Below are 19,302 nucleotides of genomic sequence, written 5' to 3'. Positions count from 1 at the left end.
TTGTGACCAAGTAAAGATGCCTGGACCATGGATGGCACTTGACATCTCCACCATCTGGGGATCATTAGATCTGGACTGTTTTCACACACTTATACCCCATCCTGTAGAATTCTATCAGTTATATTTTATCCGCACAATCAGAATGAATTTCTGGATCCAGGTTGCTTTTTCTGAGTAGCCTGAGCAGGAGCAGTCACCATTAAGAAAAAGAGGTCGGAATAGGCCAATATATGTATGTGAACTGTCCTGGGATCAAGTGACTTTTCTTCTTTAAGTTCTCAAAGCTCTTGACCTAGCTCAAGGTTGTCATCTGAACTAGCCAGATGTTTGACTGATAATCAATCACAGTCAGGCCATCTTTTAAAAAATAAGACCTTGCCCCCAGATGGCAACTAGACATTCCATTTTGGTGACTGCAACCTTGGTTTAAGGACCCATTTGGCGCCTAGCCAGTGTGGTGTAGTGCTTAAGAGCGGTGGACTCGTAATCTGGTGAACCGGGTTCGCGTCCCCGCTCCTCCACATGCAGCTGCTGGGTGACCTTGGGCTAGTCACACTTCTTTGAAGTCTCTCAGCCCCACTCACCTCACAGAGTGTTTGTTGTGGGGGAGGAAGGGAAAAGAGAATGTTAGCTGCTTTTAGACTCCTTTGCAGGATATCAAATCCAAACTACTCCTCCTCCTCCTCCTCCTCCTCTTCCTCCTCCTCCTCCTCTTCCTCCTCCTCCTCCTCCTCCTCTTCTTCTTCTTCTTCTTGAGTTTCTAACACAGTGGCAAGCAAGAAACATTTCCAAAGTTCAAGGATATATTCCAGCCAGGCAAAAACACCCAGGGAGGGTGCAAAGCAGGGTCAGCAGGGATGTGGCCCTTGGGAGTCCCGAGGGCCAAATAACAGGAATTGGAGGTCACATTTTGGCCCTGGGTTGATGTTTTCCACCCCTGCGTTGGCACTTAAAGGTGTTATTGTCCACATTTCCTTATTCCCTTTCGGGGTTCTGCTGTGTTACTTCACTGTTGTTAAATCCAGGACTTTTCGGTTTGTTTCCTCAACCCTTGAGCGAGAAGATAACCAGTAGTCCCTTCTGGAACAATAAGCCGAACATCAGTCTAACTAAGCCGGTGCTGCCTTGAAAGCACTTGAATGTGCATTTCCAGACTAGGGGAGGAATTCAGCACCACACTCTTCCAATCGTTCCATCAATGGAAGCATTTCTACTGGCCAGATGGAACAGTCCTCCTCTCCTCCCTGCCTCCCAGAGTGCTGTTCCGGGGGTTCCCCTGGCTCTCCAGAGAGGATTTGGAGATGCCCTGATGCACCAGCAGGAGGTTTGCGTTGACATCTGCTTGCCTACTGGGCTGGTTGAATCTGTGCCTTGCAGTTTTAAAAGTTAGACTGGGCATTGGAGACAGACGGAATCACAGAATCATAGAGCCGGAAGGGACCACCAGGGTCGTGCTGTCCAAACCTCCACCCCCACCCTCGCAAAGCAGGAATCTTTTTGCCCAACGTGGGGCTCGAACCCATGACCCTGAGAGTAACAGCCTCACGCTCTACCAACTGAGCTATCCTTTCTTCTGGCGGATACAGGGGAGCTGCCATTACCAAGGGGCTGCAGTATTCCTTAGTGCAGTTGACCCTTGCCTAAAGCAGGGCTTGAAGTCAGCTCCTCTTGGATCGGAGTTTGAAAGCGAACCATGCCCCAAAGGAAAGAAACAGGTCACATGACAACATGACAGGTGATGGACAGGTTGGGCCCACTGGAGGTGGGGGAACCCTGGATCTAGCCTGCTGAATGGAAGAGATTCCCCCACCCTGTCTTAGAGAATAAAGCTGTCGACAGCTACCAGCCACTGTGGCTGTGCTTTCATGGTCAGAGGCAGTGATGCTTCCGAATACCAGTTGCTGGAAACTGCAGGAGGGGAGAGGGCTCTTGCGCTCGGATCCTGCTTACGGGCTTTCCATTGGGGCATTTGGTTGGCCACTGTGAGAGCAGGATGCTGGACTAGATGGGCCATTGGGGCAGGTTCTGCTTCCTCTGGCCTGATTCAAACTGCAATGTAGATGTTGACAGTAGTCCTTTGTCCTAAACACAATTACTTAGAAGTAAGTTCCCTTGAAAACCAATGGGGCTTTCTTTTCAAAGCCATGTGTTTCTGGATCTACAGTTGCTGGAGAGAAGGAATAAAATAAAATAAAATAAAATCCCCCTAGGAATTCTGCACAGAGGGGAATCATCCAGGAGAAAATCAGTGCGTTCTCTGGGCTGTGACTTTTCCCGAACCTAAGGATAGTCGGAGATTTGGCGCCTTGTGCAAACAGAGGTCTTGCTTCACTTCTCGCTGCACAAACCATCGCTCTGTTTTCGTTGCAGTCCGGCCGGTAACCATGGAAACCATTTTGTCTTCCCCTCCCTCCTTTTCCCTCTTTTGCCGTTCCCCTCTACAGATGACTCTGGTGATGAGGAGCCAGCCTCGCAGTCTGACAAGAGCGAACTGCACGGCACTCTGAAAAGCCTCTCGAGTAAGCTGGAGGATCTCAGCACTTGCAACGACCTCATCGCCAAGCATGGGGCTGCTCTCCAGAGGTCCCTGAGTGAGCTGGAGAACCTCAAGCTGCCCGCCGAGAGCGGGGAGAAGATCAAGGCGGTCAACGAGAGAGCCACCCTCTTCAGGATCACCTCCAATGCTATGATAAATGTAAGTGGAGCACAGGTCCCGGCTGTAGAGGCTGGTGGCAGGTGCGCAACGCCTCTCCTACCTAACGCAGGATTTCTGCAGGCAGGCAGTGGTAGCAGTAGGCAGGTAAGTGTCATAGGAACCTGCAAGGATTGACATGCTCACAAGACGCCTTCTCCAGCCTGGACGTGTAAATTTTAATTCTCTTCCACTTCAAGCTCTCAGAAAATCTCAGCCTTGAATATGAAACGCCAGGATTCCAATCCCCAATTTGCCATGTTTCTCATGTGAGTAGTCTAGGTTTACCTGTGAAAAGTGAAGCCTTGAGCACATCTCGAGAGGAGTTAGTTGTCTCTTCTATCGAAGCCCCTGGTAGTGTTTGATACAGTTCAAGGTCAGGTGTATTGCTGTGGTTTGCTGTTTGCAAGGCTAGGTTGTAAGGGTCTGATTTAATATTACTATGGCTTTATTTTTATTTTTTTTTAATTTGTTTAGTTTCTGTGTGCTGCCCTGGGATCCTGTGGACGAAGGGTGGCTAATAAATGGAATGAATAAATAAAAAAAGGTGTCCACACAATCTATAGTAGTAGCTAAAAGAGCATATGAGATACACTGGCAAAATGCACTGTGTGTTAAAAGTACCAGAAGACTGGTGAATTTTTGACTTTGTGGTGCTAAATTTCCGAAGGGCTCTTAAGCTAAATGTTATTTATTTGAAAGTGTCAGTTCCTTCCTTGGTCCTCCTTGCCTGTTGCTACCAGTTAGACATGCCTAAGAGGACTGGGCACTGGGCTGACATAGAGGTTGTTGCTGGGGGACAACATTTATTACAGAATAAGATTTAGTGTCTTTGCCGTTACTTGGATTGTGTTTCTGTATTTCTGTGGCTAGGCCTTCGTATCAGTTATTAGCGGATTGTTTAACCTTACTGTATTTTTTATTCATTTGAAAAATCTGCTTGGGCTATTGATATTTGTATGGCTTTCTTTGCTAACTTGCTAGCCACCACAAAAAAATTTTTTTTCTTGAAATGCTGCTGTAGTTCATTACGTAAACTTTCCTGGCAATGTTGTGAGCAGCTTTGAATATGGTTTAACCTTGAGACAGAGGAGGGGAAATGAACTGATGAGGACACCAAGTCGCTGTAGACTTCAAATTTCAGGTGGTTCAAGCTGGGATGCCAACATCACATGCCACAATCTTCCTGGTTCTGATTCTGGAAGGGGCCATCATGTACCACTGCCAGCTGTAAAAAACACAACCACCAAGATATGTTGTGGGGCAACTAATTGCCATGGGAATTGCTAGGGTAGCGGTAACCAACATGGTGCCCTCTACCCCCCATCCAGCATGGCCAGTTGTCAGGAATGATGGGACTTGTAGTCCAACGCATCTGGAGGACCGTCCCTGTACTGGGGTATCCCTGCACCAGTCTCCCCACCACCACTTTCTCCCCTGCAATGGTAGAGAGTTGAATCTTGCTAACTCTTGGACCTGATCTTTGCTTACATGGATTTGCTGACTCATAGCAACATTGGAAGCTGCTTTATGCAGAGTCATTGGTCCATCTAGCTCATTGTCGCCCGCGTTGACTCTCTAGGGTTTCAGATAGGGGTTTCTCCCAGCCCTTACCTGGAGATGCTTGGGCATTGCACCTGGGACCTTCTGCATGCAAGGCAGATGCTCTGCCAGTGAGCTTTGACCTCCCCTTTCATCGTAAGCTGTGAAAAAAGTCAGACCTTTGGTGGATATAGCTCAGTATTGTCTACATTGACTGGATGTGGCTCTCCAGGGTTTCAGACAAGGGGCTTCCCTGCCCTACCTGGAGATGCCACAATCTATGGCCTGCATGCAAAGCAGAGGCCCTGGCGCTGAGATCCAGCCCTTATTTTGCCTTGTGCTTGTCCCTAACCTCCTTCACCCCACTGTTCTCATTGCCTTCTTATTCCTTTCCATGCCTCAATGCTTTCCGCACAAATCAGAACTGAATCAGCCGGGGTTTTTTTTTTGCTTCCAATTAGCCTTGGTATTGGGGCTCTGAAGGGCTGGAGTTCAGCTGAAATGTTAATAGTTTCTTACTCTGCTCACACCCCAGTTTTAAAAAAAGAAAGGGAAACAAAGAGAGTTCTTCCTCTGAAAGGCACGTCAGAGATGTGAGTGGGCTGACTTGGTCTATTTGGGATGGGCTAGTTTTGCTTCGATCAACTTGGGAGACCATGCACACGTTCAGAGGCTGGCATTGCAAGGGAGAAGAGGCTCCTTAACTCTAAAACAGACTTGCTGTGAGTGGGGTTGTGTGTGAGAAGGGGGAGGGAGATGTGCGTCTCTGTGTGTTTCATTAATGCAAATTCCTCTGTGCTTTATTCGTATCCCGCATTCGTGATCCAATTATGCAAATACCACAAAGAAGAGATTTGAAAAATCGGAAGTAAAAAGGGCCATGCACCCTAAGATAACTCAGCTGTAATTTCTGGATTAAATTTGTAACCGGGAGCAGGATTTGGATCGCTTTATTTCACCCCCACCCCGAAAACGATGGCCAGTGCAGCTCAGCATTGCACATGGACTTCAAATGTGGGGCATGTAGCAAACTTCTAATGCCAGGCTGGGCAGATTTCAGGTTTTGAGGATCAACTCTGTTGGTTGTTTTTTATTTTTTTTTAAACCCACTAGTATAGGCTAGTATATACTTAGAATTAAAGAATTCTAAACCCAGAAATATTCCCAAAACAGAGAGCTATTAAAAAAACCAATCCACTTCTGTTTACTCCAAACTTCCTTCATTTCAGCAGAATAAAAATTAGGGTGGGGGAGTCATTTTTGTCACTGCTATTGTTAAACATTTCAGAGTCAGCAGTCCTTGCCGAATCTACTGCAAATCACTCAGAGATCTGCCTGCAGGTCCAGACCTGTCTTCTCTCCCTCCTGATGACTTAATTAGGATAATCTTGATTAGAAAACGCAAATGTAGTTAGGCCGTTGGCGGATGCATCCCAGTTCTTCGTGTGTGCTGAAGCAATCTTGTAAAAGCAATGTGTTGCGATGTCTGTGCACTAATCCATCACAGCAGTAGCAAAGTATCTCATGTTAATTGGTTAGCTGTGTAAAAGTCCTGGTGCTTCTCTGAGCATCAAAGACCAAAAGCTCTGCGGTAGATTTAAAACAAAAACAAAACCCTACCTGGCAGATACGTAGCTTCCTTCAGAAACTGGAATATATAAAGCCTCTCTTCTCACCTGCATTTCCACATCTCTCTACCTACCACCCATGCCCAGTTATTCCAGTTTCCCGAAGCTACTGATTTTGTAACGGAATTCTTTCCAGAAGAATCAGCGTTGTTCCCTTTCGGAGTTACGTACTCAGTGTTTTTTTGCCACCTGCTTCGTCCTGAGAAAGGGCCTATTCTCTCACAGATGTCAACACATAAAATCCTGGCATATTTATTTTATTCCTTTATTTCTAATATCTTTATGCTCCCTACCAGGGTGACCTCCCCCCTCCCCAGAAGGTGGCTCAACAGAACATGATTAAAAATGCAATATTATTCTTTTTATTTATGTACTGTCAACTCATATAAGATATATCTGTCTATCTCAGTGTGGCGTGCAGCATCTCAATTAAAACCAAAACGGCATAAAAACAAAGCATAATAAATTGAAGAAGTAGAAAAATGGGTCATCTTACAAGAAGGTTATAAAAGCGATAAATCATTTTCGGCAGGCTCGCTGAGAGGCTTGCATACAACCAAACTTATGACAAAAAGATGGCGGAGCTCAAAACTGTAATCTAACACACATTACAGAACAGCATAACAGATTGATAAAACAGTGACAGCACCCATTTTAACAATGAAAACACATTTTTAAATGTCGAGGGTCAAAGAGCAGCTGTGAAGCACTGTACTGTCTGTAGTTTTATACCTTTTCACTTTAAAGTTTGCTCTAGGGTGGATCTACACACAGGTAAAGGTAAAGGGACCCCTGACCATTAGGCCCAACTCTGGGGTTGCGGCACTCATCTCACTTTACTGGCCGAGGGAGCCGGCGTACAGCTTCTGGGTCATGGGGCCAGCATGACTAAGCCGTTTCTGGCGAACCAGAGCAGTACACGAAAATGCCGTTTACCTTCCTGCTGGAGCGGTACCTATTTATCTACTTGCACTTCGTGCTTTTGAACTGCTAGGTTGGCAGGGGCAGGGACCGAGCAACGGGAGCTTACCCCGTTGCGGGGATTCGAACCGCCGACCTTCTGGTCGGCAAGCCCTAGGCTCTGTGGTTTAACCCAAAGCGCCACCCGCGTCGCTACACACAGGAAAAACCCTCTATAAATAAGTCAGAAATTAAATTGTTTTTAAAAAAACGCCATGGGAAATCAGTTATAATTTTTTTTTTGCTCTCTGGAGCCATCTGGTGCTGCATGTTTATAATACATTCAAAATGCTTTTTCTTGACTAATGTAGCTGAGTCCATAGTGATGTTTTTCTTCCCCATACCCCTTTCCAGTTTCCAGTTGCAGCTTCTCAAAACTTTGGTTGCACAGAGATTGCCAGGATGTTTATATAAAAGAAATAGACTCATTCATTTAACGTTGGAGCAACATTAATGGGGGGGGGGGGTCAGCCAACACTTGGCCAACGCAGAGGTTCCCTACTTCTAGAACAGAAAATATTGCTCGAAATGGAATCATTGTAATCTTCATAAACATACTTGGGATTACGTTATAAATCAGGCTTCCTCAGACTTCTGAGTTGATTGACCCCTTGATGAGCTTACAAAGTTGTTGCCGATCCCATTCTGAATTCTTGAGTATGTAAATGGCATAAAAGTCAAGAAATATGAACACGTGATCAACTTTTATTATTCATCAGTTACCTTTACTAGGAATCACGACATGTCAAAAATTAATATATACATGAAGCAAAAGTGCACCTGTATACCCTCCTTTTTAAAAAGCAATAGAGCAACATGGTCTGGGAATGCTGCGATCGTGCGGACTTGCCTTATACAAGGGTTCCTCACTGGCAAGGGAGGAAGGTGCACTCTGTACATGCCCGTGTTCTTTATTTTTGAGGCTTTTTTGCCCTATACCTAGTAAACTACCTTTCCACCCTTAAGAGCCCTTTCCTCACCCCCTTTCAGCCCCATAGTCTTTATTCACAGTCCCATCGACACCCCCCCCCCCGGGGTCATCACCAGCCGCTTTGGTAAACCCTGGTCTAAATTAAGCAGAAGAAGTTAAGCGCCACTGGACCGAGCCCAAGAGCTGCAGAGGAGAAGCAGGAGCCGCCGAGATGGAAATAAATGGCAATCCGTTGCAGAGGTGGCGTGGGAGGTGTTTGCCAATACGGAGGAACCGATGTAAAGGGTAAATTACACAGAGGATTCCAACGAGCCCAGAAAAATCCCCTTGGGTGGCTTAGTAGGCAGAAGGCACGGGGAGACGTCGCTGGATCGCAGCAGATGAAGCCGGTTTGGAAGTTTGTTGCAAAGGCTTATCAAAAGTGCTGTGGGTGGTGCTGGAAATAGATTTTGGGATGGGGTCAATTACTCTGCTGCTGCAGGCAGCAGCAGAGTGGGCAGGAGGTTTGTGGATTGTACATGTCCTGGGGGGGCAGTTTCTGTGCCTTCCTTCCTTTCTTCCTTCCTTCCTTCCTTCCTTCCTTTCTTTCTTTCTTTCTTTCTTTCTTTCTTTCTTTCTTTCTCCTTCTCTCTCCCTCCCCTCTCTCTCTCACACACACACCGCCAGAAGTGTTTGCTTCTGGGTTTCATAGCTTTTGTGCGTGTGGAGATGAATTCACAGGTAAAATTTTTTACCAGCAAAGTAGCGTATTCTGGAGAACTTTGAACGGGGGGTAAAACTCTTCCAATTCTATTCGTTTGTCGCAGTGAGGGAACCCTCTGCCGGTTCCCTCACTGTGAGAAGTGAGGTTGCAGGCAACCAGGCAAAGGGCCTTCTTGGTGGTGGCGCCTGCCCTGTGGAACGCCCTCCTATCAGATGTCAAGGAAATAAACAATCATCTGGCTTTTAGAAGACATCTGAAGGCAGCCCTGTTTAGGGAAGCTTTTAATGTTTTATGTTTGATCATGTTTCTAATATTCTGTTGGGAGCCGTCCAGAGTTACTGGGGAGCCCCAGCCAGGTGGGTGGGGTAGAAGTAATAAATTGTTGTTGTTTGTTTGTTTGTTTGTTTTTTGCCCTCCCCGCAACCCTCACATCACTGGTAACCTCTCTTTAGGAGTAATCTGCATAGGGTACTTTTCATTGGAAAAATGTTCTGGAGTGTGTGGTATTTGGAGACATTTGCTGCTTTTGATATTGCTGCTGATACTGACATGTAGCCATTGATAGCCTCACCCTGCATGAATTTGCCCGATCCCCTTTTTTTAAACCAGCCCAAGCTGGTGGCCGTCGCTGCGTCTTATGGTGGCAAATACTACAGTCTTAACAATGTGCTTTGTGAAGATAGACTTAATTTTGCCTCTCCCGAACCTACACCATCCCGTTTCATCAAATAACCCTGAATATTGAATTGAATAATATGAGAGGAGGAGGGAAATATCTTCCAATCCACCTCCTCTGCAGCATGCAAAATTCTTCCCTCCTCTACAGTGGGGTTTTTTTCCCCTAGAAAAAGAGGTACCGGTACTCATCATGAAGTTGTTACAGTAAGTGTCACACTTTTTAGCAATAATAAATAAATAAAAAGGCGCTGGTACTGCGTACCCTTGAGTACCCCCGGGGGAGCACTGCAGAGTCCTCTATCATGCCCCCTCTTTATTCCCCTGCTTTTCTAAACTAGAAAAAGTGCCCCATAGGCCAATTGGGCTACCAATTACCTACCCAGGTCCTGATTCTTGTACATCCCTGTACATCTTGGGACCAGGATACCTCAAAGATCACCTCGCCCCATATGTAGCCGACCAATCACTGTGCTTGGCTGGTGAGCGCCTCCTGCAGATACAGGACTCAGCTACATTAGTAAAGAAAAAGGTGTTTAAAAAGCACTATAACACTTTGACACCAGATGGCACCGCAGAGTTCGGTCTTTCGCCAACGTGATTTCCCATTATGAGGTTTACAACACGTTTTCTGGAAACGTGTTGTTTTTTTTTAAAAAAATGTGTGTCTAGATCCAGCCTAGATCAAACCTAGACAGCATCTTAAAAAGCAGAGACATCACCTTGCCGACAAAGGTCCGTATAGTTAAAGCTATGGTTTTCCCAGTAGTAATGTATGGAAGTGAGAGCTGGACCATAAAGAAGGCTGATCGCCGAAGAATTGATGCTTTTGAATTATGGTGCTGGAGGAGACTCTTGAGAGTCCCATGGACTGCAAAAAGATCAAACTTATCCATCCTTAAACAAATCAGCCCTGAGTGCTCACTGGAAGGGCAGATCCTGAAGTTGAGGCTCCAGTACTTTGGCCACCTCATGAGAAGAGAAGACACCCTAGAAAAGACCTTGATGTTGGTAAAGATGGAGGGCACAAGGAGAAGGGGACGACAGAGGATGAGATGGTTGGACAGTGTTCTTGAAGCGACTGGCATGAGTTTGGCCAAACTCCGGGAGGCAGTGAAAGATAGGCGTGCCTGGCGTGCTCTGGTCCATGGAGTCACGAAGAGTCGGACACGACTGAACGACTGAACAACAACAACAACAACAACAAGATCCAGCCACCGTCTTTATTGGGAGGTCCATTCTGCACAATTTAGGAATCAGGCTTTTAGTGTTGTGGCACCTGCCCCTTGGAATTCCTTCCCCTTAACTATTAGGCCAGCACCATCTCAGTTGTCTTTTCGGAGCCTACAAAAGACCTTCCTCTTCCAGCAAGCCTCTCCAGTCACGAGCTTTCCCAAAGTGCATCTATATTGGAATTGTTTTAAAGACATTTTTACTGTTTTGTCGCTTGCCGCCCTGGGCTCCTTTAGGAAGGAAGGGCAGGATAAAAATAAAGGAAGGGTGGACGTTACAGCCGTCCATCATTGTTTCATCCCTTTGATCATTTTGGTTGCTCTTTTCTGCATCTTTCCCAGCTCTACAATATCCTTGAGGAGACCAGAACTGTATGCTGTGTTCCATCCCTCATTTCGTGATACCTCTGCTAACGTGCACTAAAAATAGCAGGGCTTGCTTTCCCCTCCCCTCCTGTAGCATCATTTTATTGGTTTTTTAAGGCGCACGGAAGGTTTTAGCTGTGCTACCATCTCGCCAACCACCTCCTATTTCTACTTGCCTGTGTAATGGCTGAAAAATGAGGCTGGTAGTAAGTAAAAATGTTTCTGTGTGTGCAATGATCCCAATTGAGAAACGCAATGCAAGGCAAGACTCTCCCCATTTCCAGGTTTGCTACTGATCCATAAATGTTTTAAGAACCAGCTTTTGTCGGGTTTCCAGAAGCTGATGCAGGCGGGGAATCCGATACGGAGGTTAGGAAGGTTGTGAGTGGGTACAAGATTGCCTACCAGACAAATCGTTTTGTACAAGGAAGAACGTTGGCAGATTTGCTTCTTAGCAGGAGAAACATGGAAGAATCTTGCGCCTGTTAAAATTCAACTTTCTGTCTACCTGTTTAAAGCACCGGAGATGGTCTTCAGCCTTGGAAAGAAAGGAGACCAGCTTAGGCAATGGTCCTGGTTAGAACCTAAGGCACTCTGGTTGGAGAGCAAAGAGTCCTTTTATAAGAGCAGTTCCTACAAACTTACTGGCAAATGCTGAGTAACTGCGTCTTGGTGAATGCTGGAAGTCAGTGCTCAGGAGGGCTTATGTCAGTTCCTTTCACACCTGGGGATCCTAACAATGGAAGAGGGAAGATGTGATCTAATCAGATGTTCATCACTGGTGCCCTCATGTTGTCATCAGTGATCCATCAGCTTTGCATTCATTTTCAGTAAGTGGCTCTCGAAGTTGTTTTGTGCAAAGAATAGCCAGCTCGTCTCACACAGATCGCTTTGCTATGATCTCAGGGTTGCCCACTGCATGGCCTCCCTCACCCTTCTATATTGTACGGAATCTGCTACTTGGTGCCCTGACAACCTTGGTTTTTTAAATTTGAAAATCAATGCTCTGATTCTATCGACGGTGAAAAGCACAAACAATATCTGGCAACTTCTCAGAGTCCACGAAAAGGAGTCTCTGGCATTCTAGCGGCTAGGCCAGCTCTTGCCTACCTTGCTGGGGCTGATGGGAATTGTAGTCCAGAACACTAGCAGGCTGGCAAAGACTGGTGCAGGTGCTGTTGTTTCAGTGCCTTGAACATCTCCGCAGTGGCGTTGCTAGCCTCTGCGCTGCTAGGGGCGGCGGCAGCGTAGAGGAACTTCTTTCTCAGCTCTACACCCTCGGTCATTTGCTGCCATTTTTCTGGAATATTACCAGAGTTGCAGTTTGGGTGTGGGGATCTCTGTGCAGCATCTTCTGCAGCAGAGACTGGTGTCTTGTAGAGAATACGGAGTCTCCAGTCTTACGGCCTCGGCCCTGTATACCTGAAGGAGCGTCTCCACCCCCATCATTCAGCCCACACACTGAGGTCCAGCTCCGAGGGCCTTCTGGCGGTTCCCTCCCTGCGAGAAGTGAGGTTACAGGGAACCAGACAGAGGGCCTTCTCGGTAGGAGCACCCACCCTTTGGAACGTCCTCCCGTCAGATGTCAAGGAGATATATTCAGAAGACATCTGAAGGCATTGTTGGGAGCCGCCCAGAGTGACTGGGGCAACCGAGTCAGATGGGCAGCACAGAAATAATGAAATTATTATTATTATCAGTGCTATTTGTCCAGAAAAAGACATGCTGGAACTCATCATGGGCACCTCCTTCCTTCTTTTAGAATGGCAAATGGTGCCTACCTGAGAGGTGCCGGAGTTGAGCTCCAGTGAGTTCCAGCTGAAAATAGCCCTGATGATGATGATGATCCTTTTTGTGCTACTGTTACTAGCTCTTTGGCCTTTAGCTAGTATGATTGCTTACGCCAGGTGTAGGGAACTTTTGGCCCTTTACATCTTGCTGAGTTACGGCTCCATCATCCCTGGCCATGCTTGCTGGGACAGATGTGAGTTGTAGCTCATCAACATCTGGAGGGCCACAAATTCCCTATCCCTGGCTTACAACATTCTTACAAAATGCCATTGTCAAAATTTATACATTCCACTTGTTTTTTCTTTGGTTCTTGGCTTACCTCCTTCCTTGGAACTTTGTCGTTAGTTTGCCAGAGTTTAGCAAACCACACAGTGCGGATGCCAGATTATCGTCTTCCCGAGCAGCTACTCTATCCCAAACTTAAAAATGGAAAGTGCAATGCTGGTGGTCAACAAAAGAGGTTTAAAGACTCTCTCAAGGCAAATCTTAAAAACTGTAGTATAAACACCGGCAACTGGGAAACACTGGCCTGCGAGCTCCCCAATTGGAGAACAGCCTTTACCAAAGGTGTCGTGGACTTTGAGGACGCTCAAACTCAGGATGAAAGGGAGAAACGCGCTAAGAGGAAGGCATGCTTGGCAAACCCTCACCATGATCAACTTCTGCCCAGAAACCTAGGTCCCCACTGTGGAAGGACGTGTGGCTCCAGAATTGGCCTCCACAGTCCCTTATGGACTCACTGTTAAGACCGAGTCCATGGAAGACAATCTTGCTCGGCTGTGAGTGATCGCCAAAGAAGAAGAAAGGTGGTGCAGGCAGGGAGCAGCCTTCCCATACCTTTGCAATTCAGGATCCCAGGGAAGCGAGCGGCCCAGTGGAACTGTAAACACCCGAAAGCAGTCCAGACACACTGGCATGAGGGAAATTGCTGAGGTTAGCTCGGTCCCATTTGTGCAAATGCAATCAGCCATGTATTCCTTTCATTATTGGGAGAGGAAGGGGAGTCAGCAGTTCCTAATGAGAGATTAAGGACCGCTTACGATTGGTGCAGACAATTAAAACTGCCGCCTTTCTAAACAACACTCCAGTGTGTACAGCTGATTGCATTTGGCTAATGGACAGTGAGCCGCCAGCCTGTGCATAGCAGCACATAAGGCTTCTGTTTGAGGTTGCACACTGACGGCGGATCCCAATTAATGCAGGGATGGATGTTGCCTGCTTTGTCACAGCCCTGCAGCGTGGCACCAGGCTTGGGTGTCAACGAGATGTGATATGTGCAAAGAAGAGGAAAGACGGGGACAAGGCCCTCTCTTAAGTCTTCTGTTCCTGCATACGGACACCTTTCTTTCCTCATTGAACTGGAATGAACGTGGCTACCTTCTAAGGTGTTTTTTTTTTTTAGTTTAACAGTAATTCTTTATGCTTTCCCACTGAGCACATTGCTTAGTCTGTTTTGGTGGGAAGAGTTGCCACAATTTGGTAAGAGTGAATAGGTTGGGAGTGATTCCTACAAGCTGCCGAAGGGCCAGGAGGTTGTAAGTGGTTGTTGCAGATTGATAAAGGGTTAATAGGTTCAGGTTGTAGATGTCATCTCCTGGCAGAAGATGTGCCTTGATAAAACGGCCCGGGAAAAGCTGGACTTCTGTTTCAGGTTCTGCTCCTTTTCCAGTTTTCAATTGTCATTTTATGAAAAACCATTCACGGTCCTCACTGTTTGTGTGTGCACCATTCTTCAAAAACACTGCTGGGATTTCAGCAGCCCCTGGATTTCTTTCGCACTGTCTATATGGTGAATGTCTCACCACAGATTCCTAGCCCACCCCCGTTGTGAAAATCCCAAACCCTGAAAAGCACAACTTCTCTACTCGGCACAAATAACTTCAGTGCAATAGGGTGATATCCAACCAAGTCATATTCAGAGCAGAACGGTTGTTTTCATTGGGCCTGCTCTGAGGAAAGGGTCCCTATTTTCCAGGAACAGTCCATAGATTTACAGAAGCCATCCCCGTTTCTGATTTGATCCCAGAATGTCCCGCTTTTCCTTAGGGCATCCCTATTTTCATTGGAGAAATGCTGGAGGGTATGGAGTTATGCGACCCCCCCAAGCCAAGGTGATAAGTAACTATACAACATTTAGAAGACATTTTTAGGCAGCCCTGTATAGGGGAATTTTGTAATGTTTAATGTTTTATTGTGTTTTTATATATGTTTGAAGCTACCTAGAGTGTCTAGGGCAACCTAGTCGGATGGGTGGGCTGTGAATAATAAAATCATCATCATCGTTATGGAGTAGGAAATCCCTATTTTCATTGGAGAAATGTTGGAGAGTATGCTCTTACGTTCTTTTGTTCTTAAATATGATAAACATTGACTATCCCCAAAGAATTGGACTCTTTCAAATGTTTCATACCATTAAAGCAAAATAAAATGTAAGGACGTTCAGTGGTTGCTCATGAGAAATCTGGCAAACACAGAACTTCTAAAAACTAAGTTCTTTATTGTGCAGATATTTACAGTGGAGCAAAAGTTCAAACGTCCATCTCATCCCTCTGCAGAGTCCGGGAATGAACCCTTCCGGTTCTTGGTCCAGCAAAAGAGGTGCGGGATTCTAAACCCCCTTCCACGTCTTTCCTGTCTGCGAACTCGGGGCGCGGGAAACTGACCCTGTTCCCTGATTTCCCCTTGGTGCTCAGGCTCTGCGATCCCTTCACAGCCCCTGCGACGATTTCCTGCCTCCAACTCCCCCTCCCCACTGGAGGAATGGTCGCTTCCTCCTGAGGAGGGGGAAGACGAACTGCTAAACAACGGGGGTGGTTCCTGTTCTGCAAACGATCCTGGGATGCTACCGACCCTGGGGAGGGGGTTTCCTGACATAAAATAAAAAATTCCTTCCAGTAGCACCTAGAGACCAACTAAGTTTGTATGAGCTTTCGTGTGCATGCACACTTCTTCAGATACATTGAGATGGAAGTCACCAAACCCTTAAATACAGTGAGGGAGGGGTATTACTCAGAAGGGTGGTGGGAATGGGTGATCAGCTGATAGGTGTGGAAAAGCTGTTGACGACTCTTAATGGCTGCAATTGGTCTTACAAGGGAAAGGCAAGGGGCGAGATGGCCAAATATAGCTTTGTCATGTATAATGAGATAAGAATCCAATGTCTTAGTTCAGACCAGGTTTCTCCATGGTTTTAAGTTTGGTGATTAGTTGCAATTCAGCCACTTCTCTTTCCAGTCTATTTCTGAAATTCACTTGTATTAAGACAGCTACTTTGAGATCTTTTATAGAATGTCCTGGGAGATTGAAGTGTTCTCCTACTGGTTTCTCTGTCTTGTGATTCCTGATATCAGATTTATGTCCATTTATCCTTTGGCGTAGGGTTTGGCCTGTTTGTCCAATATAGAGAGCTGAAGGGCACTGTTGGCATTTGATTGCATACACAATGTTGGAAGATGAGCAATTAAATAGTCCTGAGATGGTATGTTTGATATTGTTGGGGCCAGTAGTGGTATTGTCCGGGTTTATGTGGCAGCAAAGTTGGCATCTGGGTTTATTGCAGGCTCTGGTATTGCAGGCTCTGGAGAGGTTGTAGATCTCTGATGATGCGTTGTACTGTTTTAACTTGGGAAGTTAAAATTCACTTCCATTAAGGGTTGGCTTGTTGAAATAACCTTGTTTTGCAGTTTTGTTGACTCCTCTAAAAGCCACTTTGGCGTATGTACTGAAATGCCTCTTGTTTAAGGAGAGTGAACCATTTAAATTGCCCCATTGCCTTCTCTGCTTTTCCTTTTTCTGGCAGTCATTGAGATTTGAAGCATCGGTGCCCTGCTATCTCCTAATGAGTACGAGGGCACCATCCTTCAGGCCTTTTAAAATGCTTGCTGCTGCCAGCCGGTTGCTGCTGCCCTATCTGTACCCTGGTAGCATATTCTAAAACGAATTGTTTATCACGGAAGGTGGGCTGCTAAAAAGAGCTCTGTCATGACTGATTTTTGAACACACAAGGCAGGAGAGGGGAACTTATTCCATTCTGAGGCCCACTTTATCTTCTGCGCAGCCTTCCAAAGGCCACATGCCACTAGTGGGTGGAGCCAGCGGCAAAAGTGGGTGGAGCAACCAATGTAAATTTTACCTACGTGCACTAGGCTAGCTCCTTCACTCATCCCTCTTTATCCTCCATTCAGGTAAACAAGAGGTGTTAGCAGAATTCAAGGGCAAAGTCCAGCCAGGCAAAGCAGGGCCAAGGAGGAGGTGTGGCCTGGGGGGCCCAGTTTGACCCTGGAGCATGAGGTTCTCCCCATTTGCTGTCCAGGCCATTTTAAGCGAAATACACTTGGGGGTGGGGCAGGGCAAAGGGAAAACACTGGTCTAGGCATATTGTGGAGGCAAAATCAGTGCAGGAGGTGGAGTACAAAGACCTCATTCTGAAGGTCTTAAAGCCTCCGCATATGAGCCTGCCTGGGCTTTGAGATCTTCCTGCGGAAGAGGCCTTTCCGTCTGACACCCTCACAGGCATGTTTGGTGAGGACAAAAGAGTGATTGCTCCCAGATTGGTGATTGCTCCCAGATTGTGGAACTCCCATGGGAAGGCTAGGCCAGTTCCCTCTCTGCTTTCTATTTGCTGGCAGGCCTTTGGCCACTGACTGGCTATTGTGGCAGCATCTTCAGAGGGTACGTTTTGTAATTTCTGGTGTCAGGTTACAAAAAGAATCACCATTTTAAAAGCAAGTAGGAATCTGTTAAAATCATAGCAACAAAAACACTCTTGGCCAAGAAACAACGGCGTTGCTGTTTTTTTAACCTAAAATATAAAAGTGGGCTGTTAACTTGGATCTCTCTCGAGAGGCACAGGGTTGAAAGAGGGGCAGATGAAAAACTCATTATATTATCAACGCTGGAGAATAATTTAGCTGACTATCGCAAGGAGCCACAACTGAGGGGTGTTACCTTGTGGTCGAAGGGTCCTAATTTAGGCAACCAACTGTAACAGCATCTGTAATCTTAGCTTTCGTTTTGTTTTTAATGGCCCAATGTCGCTACCTATGCTTTTGAAAACAAAATAAATAAAAAATTCCTTCCAGTAGCACCTTAGAGACCAACTAAGTTTGTTCTTGGTATGAGCTTTCGTGTGCATGCACACTTCACGAAAGCTCATACCAAGAACAAACTTAGTTGGTCTCTAAGGTCTACTGGAAGGAATTTTTTTAATTTATTTTGTTTTGACTATGGCAGACCAACACGGCTACCTACCTGTAACTGGAACTATGATTTGAAGTTAGCTCAACTGCAGAAACCATGACTATTCTTTGCTCTTTTGCTGTAGAGCAGAGCCATTTCTTAGCAGAGGGCCGGAGAACATCTGTGCATCAAGAGCTGCAGTTTGACATTCTCTGAGTTGAAGTGGGGGGGGGGGGAGAGGCCAAGAACCTGTGAGATTATTCTGTCCCTTCATTGATAATCTAGTTTAATCAACCACCCACCGACACAGTAATTGTAGCAGAGCAGAGACGGGTGTGCTGGAAGAGACTTGTTTGCAAATAAGATCACGGTGCAGCCCCATTGCCCCTCCCTCCCTGGAATAAGATGTTCCACAGCAACACCCACCTCCTCAGCCATCCCATATGTTCTGGGGGGTGGAGTGTGTGTGCATGTGTCCTTTTGGCAGCTAAATTTGTAGCTCACTAATGAATGTACTTCTCCCCCCCCCTTTTAATCACACCACAGTTTATTTTTATGAGGGATCCCACCCACCCCACCCTCATCGCAGCCAACACCATGTGTTGAAGACGAGATTAAAGCAGCACCGGTTAACATAAACTGAGGGAAAGGGATTTTCTATTGTTTCTTGGATAATCCTCCATTTCTGCATGGAGCAACTGTGGGATAACACCCCCCCCCCCCAACAAAAAATACTCATCGCCCAAAACATTTTGCCTGCGACAGAATTCTCACCAGGAGCTGAGATCACCCCGGCCATAAGGCTGTTAGTTTTAGTGGTGTGCCCAGAGCTTTTTCCCAACAAAATATGCCTTCCCTACCCACCCCATTCCGTTCTTAATTTATATGTATTAAAAATAAATCTCCTGGTTGTGTGTGTTGGCTGTAGAGAAGCTGCTTTTATTAGAAGATGGAGCTGGATGGGACTCCCTAATCCCGAACAATAATTTAACGCAGGGTGGGAGCATTTTTCAGGCTGAGGGTCTCATTCCCTCTTGGGGAGCCTTGCAGAGGCCACATGCCAGCAATGGGCAGGGGCGGAGGCAAAAGAGGTGTTGGTCTTCCTTTCCTAGTGCAGACTCCATTCCAGCCATGCTGAAGTCAAGAGGTGTCTATATATATACAAACATTTGTACACACCTCTTTCCGTGCAGGCAGCCAAGAGACATGATCACAGTTCAGCACGTACATTCCAGCAGGGCAAAAGCACTCAAGGAGACCCCGGAGCAGGACTAGTGAGGGGTGCGGCCTTATACCCAATTGGCCAACATGGCTCTCTCCAGATGTTGCTGTACTACAACTCCCATCATCCCTTGCTGGTGAGGCAGATGGGAGTTGCAGTCAACACCCAGAAGACACTATGTTGGCTAAACCTGGCCTAGAGAATGTTCTGAGGGCCACATAAGAGAGTCCTGGAAGAGGCCACGTTCTAGGTGTCCATTGCCCGAGCTTCTAATCTTTGATTTATTGTAGTGTACATTGCGGCAGGGAGGAAGGGAGAGACTCTGAGATGTCTCACCAGCAGACGTCTTGTGGAGTGGACAGAAGACACACGGACACACGGC

At 46.4% G+C, this 19,302-nt stretch overlaps 1 protein-coding gene across 6 annotated transcripts in view; it reads left to right on the top strand.

Annotated features, from left to right (window-relative positions):
• Positions 1-19,302, top strand: part of OSBP2 (oxysterol binding protein 2) — a 132,099-nt gene that overhangs the window by 79,491 nt on the left and 33,306 nt on the right. For all 6 annotated transcript variants that reach the window (XM_033136443.1, XM_033136442.1, XM_033136444.1 and 3 more), the window contains one exon: positions 2,445-2,695. In XM_033136443.1, the coding sequence (XP_032992334.1) occupies positions 2,445-2,695 (251 nt within the window). The remainder of the gene's footprint in view (positions 1-2,444; positions 2,696-19,302) is intronic.

This window comes from Lacerta agilis, chromosome 17 (genome assembly GCF_009819535.1).
Source record: "Lacerta agilis isolate rLacAgi1 chromosome 17, rLacAgi1.pri, whole genome shotgun sequence".
In the NCBI taxonomy this organism is placed as follows: Eukaryota; Metazoa; Chordata; class Lepidosauria; order Squamata; family Lacertidae; genus Lacerta; species Lacerta agilis.
This window is presented reverse-complemented; position numbering and strand designations above follow the sequence as displayed.